The sequence below is a fragment of the Chelonia mydas genome, chromosome 7 (genome assembly GCF_015237465.2).
Source record: "Chelonia mydas isolate rCheMyd1 chromosome 7, rCheMyd1.pri.v2, whole genome shotgun sequence".
NCBI lineage: Eukaryota > Metazoa > Chordata > Testudines > Cheloniidae > Chelonia > Chelonia mydas.
The window spans coordinates 58001130-58011442 of record NC_057853.1 but is presented as its reverse complement, the minus strand read 5'-3'; the positions used below and the strand labels follow the sequence as shown (position 1 = coordinate 58011442).

At 42.8% G+C, this 10313-nt stretch overlaps 1 protein-coding gene across 5 annotated transcripts in view; it reads left to right on the top strand.

Annotated features, from left to right (window-relative positions):
- Positions 1 to 683: 683 nt before the first annotated feature.
- TMEM273 (transmembrane protein 273) overlaps positions 684 to 10313 on the top strand; it is a 35701-nt gene continuing 26071 nt past the window's right edge. Inside the window, exons 1-4 of one of the 5 annotated variants that reach the window (XM_037903889.2) lie at positions 684 to 977; positions 5557 to 5610; positions 6598 to 6708; positions 9648 to 9672. In XM_037903889.2, the coding sequence (XP_037759817.1) occupies positions 923 to 977; positions 5557 to 5610; positions 6598 to 6708; positions 9648 to 9672 (245 nt within the window). In that variant the 5' untranslated portion in view covers positions 684 to 922. The remainder of the gene's footprint in view (positions 978 to 5556; positions 5611 to 6597; positions 6709 to 9647; positions 9673 to 10313) is intronic. The other 4 variants (XM_037903888.2, XM_037903890.2, XM_027831702.3 and 1 more) reach the window with 4 other exon arrangements.

Sequence of the window (10313 nt, the reverse complement as noted above, 5' to 3'; positions counted from 1 at the left end):
ATCTCCATCACTGGAAATTTTTAAGAGTATGTTAGATCTGTTAGGGATGGTCTAGATAATACTTAGTCCTGCCCTGAGTGCTGGGGACTGGACTAGATGACCTCTCAAGGTCCTTTCCTGTCCTATGATTCTATGCTTCTTCTTAATAGACACGGGCACTGTGGGTTTCCTTTCCAGGCACTGGCTTGGATTGATGTTTTGTCAGCTCATACAAGGTTTCCCCGGAGTCCTGAAAGGCCAGTACCCCTCACCAAGGGGCCAAAACAAAACCCACAGCCAGACATTGGGAGGGGTTGGGATCTGGATGTAGATCTAGTGGCTCAGACTTGTCTCTTTAAAGAATATATGAAATAGTTAAAGTTGAGCTCCAAATATTTGGCAGCGTTCAGGGGGTTTCTGGTAGATGGTTATTATTAAATCTGAACCAGGGCAACCCCGCATGACAAAGTCACACCCCTGTAGATTTAAAGGACTATTGCAAAGACCATTTCACTACTAGAAAAGGAGTACTTGTGGCACCCTAGAGACTAACTAGAGACTAGCTTATTTGAGCATAAGCTTTCGTGAATTACAACTCACTTCATCGGACGCACTACTGATAGTGTTTGCAGTTCAGTCATTGCTTCTGGAAGAAACTTGTTGCTAGGTCAGGTTATGCTAAATAAGCAAGAGGTCTGTATTGGCCTGAGTCTGTTTGCAATCCACCATTTCCATGCCACACTTTCAAGCCAGGACATGTTTGCTACCTTGAACATAAATCCAAAAAAGGGAACCGATATATCTGCAAACGCACAGATACTCAGGATGTGGCTGCTGTTTCCTATCACAAACACGTGACCTGAGTTGGTGGTTGTTTTTCCACACTGCAAAAGAAAGAAATCCAGCAAGCTTAGGTGATATTTTTGTGTCACTGAACGATACAATGATCTTCCTGACAAGCTGGATTCCTGTCCTAACTACGTTTCTGCTTCTTTTATGTAAGTGATCCAATGTATTTCCTTTTCGTCTCTTTCCACAGGCTAAATATTTAAGCTCTGGGGTGGTGCTATACTGTTTATCTCTTGATCGTGCTGGTGCTGTTTATTTCTCAGCTGGATTATGTGCATGCTGGGTTTTAAAGTTTATTTCTCTGCAAAGTGAAAAGGGAATATTTATCGAGGGAGTGGTGTTATTTCGCGGAGCTTTCTAGACAGAGTTTCATAGCTGGAGTGCAGCAGATATATGAGGGATCGGACATGACAAAACAAAAGGCACAGTTCAGTTACATACCTGCTTCTTTGCTGGTGAGAGAGCTGATGGCTGCAGAGCGTTCTAGGGATTTCATTTACAGGGTAAATAAAAAGCAATAGTCTATGTGCATTCTGTGTGCAAGCCCCTTTCTAACCTCTCCATACACCTTGCTTAGCAATTCACATGCCACTCTGGACATGCAGAACATAAAGTTTTCTGGGTGTTCTCAGAGCACCTGCCAGCATCAGGCACATTTGCTTTCACAACAGCCCTCCCATGAGATGGGCTAGGATTATCCTGCCCCATTTTACACATGGGGACACTGAGGCACATTGAGGGGACGTGTCAGGAAGAGCCCTACTAAGAAGGGGCAGAGCAGAGCCTGCAGCTCATGCAAAACATCCAGCCAATATGCAGATTAGCCTCGTTTCTATTGATTTATGGGATTGGGGAGTCATCTACTGCTACTGGGGGACACGCCCCAGCCTTCCTTCGCAATGGGAGTAATCATAGGAAACTCATTAGCCTCATACAGCCTCAAAGAGTTACCCCAGTGCAGCTTGCAGCAGTCCCACATGTGCACACAGGTCATTCTAGTTCAACTGCACTGTGGATGCAACTGCACTGAGACTTGCTCCATTGCAGTGGCACCATACAGAGCTGTAAATCCTTCGGAGAAGAGGCAAGGGGCGTTAACAGGGTGTGTGTGTTTTACTCGTACTGCTGTAGCCAATACCACATCTCTCCACTGCAGATAAAGCTAGGGAGGGGCCCAGATTCCTGTCTCTGGGTGGTGTTAACATATGGCCCATAGTGATGAAGAAGGAAGGACTCAGTTTGCCTGGACATCAACAGTGCCTGACTCATGAACCAACCCATTAGTCTAACTGTTGTATTCTTGGTGTGCAAATGCCATAGTACCTAGCCCAAATATTTTCCTTTTTCTAATAGCTCAGGAATGATTTCCATCCTCCCTGGATTTCTCTCTCCCCTTCATGTCCATGGGTAGTCTATATTTGTCTCCAGAGTTGTCTGCCCACTCAAAGTTTGCTGTCTGCCTTTCCCCCCACTCCACGTCTCAATATTCCAGGACTCTGCCTCTCTCTCCCTCTACCCACTTGCTTTCCCCAGCACTAACAGCACTGACCACATGCCAGTGGTGGCTACTGAGATGCCACAAGGCCATCTGTTGATTGCTGGAATGCTGTGAAGAATGGGAGGGAGGGAGAGATCTGAAAAAGTAAAGAGGGAAAAGGTCTCAAGGGACTAGAAGACGAAAAGAGGCTGGAGAAAGTGCTGATCGCCATGAGAGGTGAGGCATCGTATTGATACAATTCACAGCCAGGTGATGACGTGGGAACATTTGACATGGTTTATTTTTCACTTTATTGTTCAGCAGTGAGATGTGAGGGATGAGCAATTGATGTTTCCTCCACACCAGTCCGCACATCACAGTGCACCACAGAGCCCTGGTTTTCTCTGCACCTTGGCCCATGGACACACGTACACAGTGAAATTCACCAGCAGAGTTGTACACAAGGGTCCATTTCACATTGCAGCAGTTCACAGTGTGGGTTATTTAGTTATGATTCTATTCTCTGTATTCTGCCCCTTTATATTTAAGGTCTGCTGGGGTGGGGAGAGCATTCACAGTGGAGGTTCTTTCAGACTGAGAGATGCTCTGGTGCTGCTCATGGAGACATTGCATTTGTTCTTTGTTTGTTTGTTGTTTTCTTTAATCTAAAATGCAATCCATCTAGACTGGAAATGCAGGTCTCACTCTTTGTGCTCATGACACAGTCAAACCTTTTCCTTTTCTTTGAAACTGGGTGGATTCACATAAATGTCAGGCTGGATTTCAGGTTCAAACAAGAACTCAGAGCAACACTCAGTTAAAGCTGCTGAGTTAAACCCTCATAAGACAGATTGTGAGCTCTTTGGGACAGGGACTGTCTTCCTGTTCTGTGTTTGTTCTGTGTTTTCCAAACACAAGGGAATCCTGATCCATGACAGGGGCTTCTGGGTACCACCACAATACAAATACATTTGCATTATTGTGCAAATTGCATATTGCACGTGAGTTGGGTAGTGAAGGGAACAGGACGAGGGACCATCAGTTGGCCCAGGTTTGCTTGAAAATGGTCCAGTGGTCGCTCAAAACCAGAGATAGTTCTGTAAAGTTGCAAAGTTATGATCAAGATCTAACTATTTCCAAAATTATGGGGGATTCAGATCTGGGAGTTATGTTTGGCACATTATAGAGATGGCGGCCAGTCGTAAAGCTGGATCTGGACTTCTCCAGAATTTGGGGGGTATTCAAAGCTATTCCCTCCCTTTCTGCTGAGAAGTTGCAAACATTTCAACAAACCAAAGCTGATTTTGTGGGTTGCAACAAACATGCGAGCAATGCATGGTTTCAGGTGTGGTCTCCATGACACAGCTCTTGTCATGTGGAAGAAAACAACCCAATTGTTTTACATATAAGTGAAGTTAAATTCAGAAGCAAATGGTATTTAAACTGCATCCACTAGCTATTATTAAATCTTAATCAAATCCATATTGAAGCGTATGAATTGAAAGCATCATCCCAATTCCTATGGGCTTCCAGAGGCCTCCGTCCTTCCCTTTTTAAAAAGAAACTAATAATTAAATCTCTATGTATTAAACTGACCTACATGAAATAGTCCATGTAAAATATGATTCCTGCCGTAAAACACATAATCCACCACCAGTTTAATTCCATTAGAAAGCAGTCATGAAGGTCTCTGTATTATGATCATTAGGATAATAAAAGTAATACAATATTACTTTTATTATGTTTGAATTTAAAACATTCTTCATATGAGCAGAAAGAATAATTAAGGGGATGGGTAGAAGGAAGGCTTTTTTTACATTTATAATGAAGGAAGTTCACATGCTGAAGCAAAGTGAATTAAGTTAGTTCTTTGGTTTCTAAATTAAAACCTAAGTGTTCCACACCCTTTCCTCCCTTAGAGCCTTTCAACACATTTTAATTTCCTCTTTTGTAACCAGGACACTGGTCATGCAGTGTTGTCCACTCTTGCGGGTTTATCATAGGTGTTTTTCATGAAGCCTCAGCTCCTGGAGTCATGTGACTACAATAGGAAAACAAATCATTTTTTAAAAGTAAGTTTACAGCCCTCCTGACTGCAGAGTTAAGTTTTAAAATGTGAACACTGAGGGCTCAAAAAGCATCTGGACATTTATATGGCTTAAAATCTCATGATTTTTCAAGCCAATCTCAAGATTTTCTGAAGCCTTAATATGCAGGCTAGATTTGTTCCAACATAAATCCATTGTCAATCACTGAGATTAATCCAGGCCTCCAGGTCTGGAGCCCTTTCTCTGTTATTAGCATCTTGGTAAAGGAGACAAGAGCTTGCACCCTTCACGAAACACACCGAGGAGGAATGATTCCTTACGTGAACGTTTTAAAATCTGCATAAAAATCCCATCTCGGTGTCTGTGTGCCTAACGCCATCAAGTGCCACTGCTGTCATTCTGAGCAGAGCTAGTCCAGCAAAAATGGCCTTTTTTCCTAAACCAAAGTTTTTGCGGAAAATTTTCATTTCATTAGAGATTTTCAATGAAAGACCAAAATCTGGAGGGGCAGGGGGAAATTGTTAACTTTTTTTTAGTGGGAAATGTTAATTCCCCCCCCCCCCTTGAAATTGTCATGAAAAACAGTGAGTATTTTCTGTTTTGCAGAAGCTGATAGCTCAGAACGTAGGCCGCACACGGCTTTGTGGGAAAGGATGGAGCTTGGCAAGTGGCCCTACGATGAAGTGGGAGGTTGGGGCTGAGGGTTCTGGAAAGTTCCCTCTCACACCATCACATTTTCCCTTGTGAGACAACATCCCCGAGGAGACCCCCTCTGTCAGCAATCTCATGCTGAAGGCTGGACTCGTGGTTTAGGCAGGACCGGAGCAGATGTTTTTACTGGGGAGGTTTGCCATGGGTGGATCTGCCTTTCCCAAGATGTTTTAATAGAGTCATCAGATTTGGAATCTCTTGCTTGTTTCCAGTGGGAATGATGACATTTCAGACTTGTCTCCCATGCGTGCAGCCTACAGACTTGTAGAATGGAAAGGCTGATGCCAGTTCCTCAGGAATGTCCCCATTAAATATCATTCTGATGATGCATCTCTGCTTTACAAGGACTTAGATCCATTTATAAGCCCTATGTACAGCTATTAATTGATCATATGTTGTATCCTAGCATGATGCCTTCCAGCTCTATTTATCAGGTAAGTACAGTCACTAGCAGGATACAATACATTCTCCTATATATCACTTTTATTTCAGATTTCTGGAGTGCAAAGGTCTCTGCCTCTGGAACATCCGAGGAGGAGGAAATAGGTGAGTCCATCTCAGGCTGTTACCTTCTGTACAGGGGTAGGAGCCAGGAACTAAGAAAGTGCAGTCACAGCAACAGCTATATTTAAAGGATTTTAGACTTTGTATTTTCATGAGAGCATGAAAAGGGAATGCAGACGGGAACCCCAAAGGCTCGGAGCAGGGGCAGTATACGGTCTGCGAACCTGCTTTTTTAACGGAGTAGAGCCATCGCGTGCTTCGTAAGTCATATCTAAAAATGCTGCTCTCTCTCTTCCGCAAAAATTCGAACAGCAGAGTTGTTGAGTTGGGGGCTCATGGCTCCAAGCCTTCCTGACTTTTACAAAGCCACTTACTAGTATCCCAGGAAGTATTATTATAATTAAAACTGAAATACAATTGCGAATATAAAGACATTACGCACAGCAATGCCGTAGCTTGGCTTTTAAAATTACTATTAATATTAACATAGCAGCTAGGCCTCAAATCAGTGTGGTGCCCAATTATGTTATGTGCTGTACAAAATACACAGTTACAGATAGTCTCTGCCCCAAAGACCTTACAATCCAAATAGACAAGGTCACATGGGATGCCAATGGCAGAATCAGGAACAGCACCCTTGCCTCCTGAAATACAAGCCACCAGCCTCGTCTCTAGCCCACACAGGCTCTCCTACTGACCCCATGTCTTACTGAAGGTTGTTCATTTACTCACTGGTTCACAAAGTTCAGAAACCTGCCATGGGTCCCCCAGTCACCAGTTCCAATGAGCACAGTTCTACTGTGGGAGATGTGAATTAGCACTGCGGGTGTGCGGCTGAGGAGGGTCACTAGCTAGCCCCACACATTCAACTTATTCTAAAGTGGGAGAACTAATGTGGCCGCCATTTGCCAAGAATAAGGCTCAGGTTAATTTTGGAATCTTTGTCCTATATCCCCACCCCCCAAAATACCAAATATTTTATTATTTAATAATGTGTATTCAGTGATTTATTTTCATTTCTTCTTGCAGACCCCAAGTATGTTATCATAGGAGTTACCCTGGGAGCCTTCCTAGCAATTGGGTTTTTAGCACTAAAGATCTGCATGATCAAAAGGCAATTGACTGACAGTGACTTGGTAGGTAAGTGAAACATACTCTTGCTTTCTGACTTTCGACAGAAATTCTTCTCACCCATCAACAGAGCAAATCTAAACTCCATTACTCTGCTCCCTTGGTCAGAGTAGATCTGTGTGTAGTAAGAGCAGAGTATCTGCTGGGTGAAGCTGCAAAGGGAATTGTGTTTGAAAAGGGGTGCAAATTTCAGAGTTGAAATCCCTGGCATCCATAGATCCGCATGTTTGAATCCTGACATGGTCAACTCAGCTTTCCAAGGGAAATAAATTGCATTCCATACTGTGTAAGCATCTTTTGGAGGAGACCTTTTTAAAAAGGGTCCTACCTACTCTGCATGTACGTTAAAGATCCCATGGCACGTTAGCTCTGAGTAGGTGCCTGCACAAGCATCCTGACCAGAATTTCCACTTCCCCCACTGCACTGGTTCCAGCCTTCCTCCTCAGAGGGTACTGTCTGATTCCTGTAACTTCCATCAAGGTATATGCCTGGCAAAACTCCCACTGGCGTCTAATGAGAGCAGGAACAGGAGCTTGGCTTGTAAGATGCTGTTGGGTTCTCTGGGATGCCAGTTGCTGCAGGAATGTATGCTTTTACTGACTGCATTATTTAGGGCAGAGAAAAGCTCAGTGGTCTCACTTCATAGCTTTTGGAACCCACACCTCCTTTGGTTTCAGACCACACGACTTCACAGGCCGCCTGGAGTGTTGAGTTCAAACCCGCAATTTAAAGTGAAACTGAGCTGAAACTGCCTCCTTTCATGTGAATATATAGCAGTTTAAAAGAGAGCATAATTTGCCCCACTCACTTCCCTGTGGGGAGATTTTGACCCATTGACTTCCCTGGGTGCAGACTTTGGCTCATTGGCATACATCCTCTGCACAGAGAACCTCTCAACCCAGATTCCAAAATGCTTTATGAACTAAAACACAGAGTAAAGAAAGGGATAATTTCTCCCACCATGGAAATGCAATCAGCTCTGGTGCAGGACATGATAACAGCGCATAGCAACACTCCACAGCAGTTGAGAGCAAGGAATAAAGAGGAATACCAAACCCTGCTGCAACTATAATGAGAGATGAGGCCGCAAAAAATACTTACCCAGATTGAAATTTTTCCAGAACACCAGTTTTAACAGCCCCACTCTTGCAAAAAGACCCATGGGATTTTTAAGGAGTACAAGATCTCAGGAGCTCAGTTGTACTTGTCAGCACCTCCAATAGCCAGAGCATGGGTTAGAGGGGGACATATTGCCTGCCGAATCACCAGCAACCCTTCATTCAGTATCCTCGGTTTTTCTTGGAGGTCTTGTGTCCCAAGCACTGCAGAGCTGGGCCTCAACCAGTACCCCAGATCCAGATACCCCAGAGCTGAGGGAATCCTTGGAAAAAACCTTCTCAGCCTCATAGCCTGAAAAATTGCGTTGTCTTGAATGACAAAATATTGATTTTTAATACCTTTCTCAAGCCACCTTCTATTAAAAAAAAAAGGCATCTTGAATTGCATTATAGTACAAAATGGAGTCATGATGCAATTTCATGTAACATGACCATGGAAAAACAGATAAAAGAAAGCCCCCCCCCCCCACACCTGAGGGAAATGTAATTATTGTGGGACCTAGGACCCAAGCAGGTATTCTCTTTAATGACATTTCTTTGATGAATTCCACTTGGACATTTACATGCCCAATAGCAGGTGAAGCACAATTTACCAGTCATGCAGGGAACTGATGCTAATCTAGCCGCTGTTTAGATGAAGGGAAATTTTAAGCACGTAGCCAGTTTGTGCCATGAAAACCATGCCACGTATTAAAGAGGAAAATATTGTGAAAGACATTGGAATGTTCACAGAGAGAAAGAATGAGAGCATGGCTAGGTATTTGCTTGGTCATCCGTATTCTGCATTTTAAAACATTTGCTTCTGTGGTTGGAACACTGTGGTAATCTTCATGCAATCAACAGAAGTAAAGGCTTTGCCAATATGGCAACCACCTAAGCCTGTTAGGTCAATAGCACTGTAGGACAAGTAGCTCCAACACCAGCTCCACCACCTAGCTCAGTAGTGGGGATGGCTTAATGCAAGTGGTTTTCAACCTTTATCATTTGCGGACCCCTAAAACATTTCGAATGATGGTGCAGATCCTTTGGAAATCTTAGACACAGTCTGCAGACCCCCCCGCCCCCCCGACAGGTTGAAGACCACAGTTGTATGGTAATGACAACCTTTTGCAGACCCCTTAGACATAGTCTGCGGGACCCCCAGGGGTCCGTGGACCACAGGTTGAAAATCAGTGGTTTAGTGGCCTCACCTTCAGAGTGGCAATAGACTGTCTGAAACCACAGGGTCAGATCCTGCAAGGATTGCCTCACCCCTTTCTTCTAAGGTAGGTAACTTGATTCTATGCTGTTTTGTGTAAATGTGGGTCTTTTAAAGGAGAACTTAGGCATCCCACTTTACGCTGTATAGACACTGAAGATTAGCTGTTAAGAGGGGAGGCCTAAATTTCTCTTATTGCCACTATATAATAGGTCTAAAAAAATCATGTCCATTCCTCCTAATTCCCTCATCATCATTTATCTGTTCTCAGAATTGTTTTTCACTACATTTGGGGCTGATAAATGAACCAAAACCAGCTGTGGTATTAGCTACTGTGCAGTTTTGAAAAAGCTGAATATCAAATGTTCCAAATTAAAGGGTTCAGAAAGAATTTGGAATATTATAATATATTACATTTTATATTGGGCTTGATCCTGCTATCCATTGTGAGACAACAATCCCTTTAATGTCAATGAGTTTGCCTCTGTAAGATTTGGTGGATCTCCCTCCTTAGCTACAGTACCTAGGTACTCATGGCCCCATCACCATGGTATCTGAACAGGCCGATCAGCTTTGCATTTCTATCCCTGGTATCTCACATAACCACCTTTTCTTACTGTTCTCTCTTCAGATTCAGACAACAGAGTGGATAAAAGGTAAGGGTCATTGCTGTCAGCAGTTTCTATAGTGCTTTGGCATGCGAAATGTCAAGTTCAAATTCCCCTCCCCCTACATGTATTACTGCTAACACTGACAGTGCTTTAGATAGAAATATATAAAGGATACAAACCTGCATGTAAGTCACTAAGGGTGAGATTTCCAAAGGCATTTAGTAGAGTTGGGCAGAGAGTGGAAATTCCATTTAGCTGAGAATTAAAAAATTTATTTTCAGTCCGATTAGGAACAAAATCCCAAAATTTCAAAATTCTGCCAAAAAAAAAAAATATATATATATATATATATATATATATATAAATCAGAATCTAAATGAATTTTTCCTATGATATTATAATATATAATATAACACAAAATACAAAAATTCAAACCAAACTTTAGAAAGGAAAAATTAAAATGTTTTGGTTTGAAAATGTTGAAATGGGACCCCCCCCTCCCTTTTTTTCTCCAAAACAAAATTTCAGGGAAATTGACACCATTTTGTGAATCATTTTTATTTTAATGGAACTTCATTCTACCACAGAACATTTTCTGACCAGCTCTATTTAGCCACCTAAAGATGCAGATAGATGCCCAGTGGGAATTACATATGTGCCTGAGCAGGTTGGGGTGCCTGACTGCT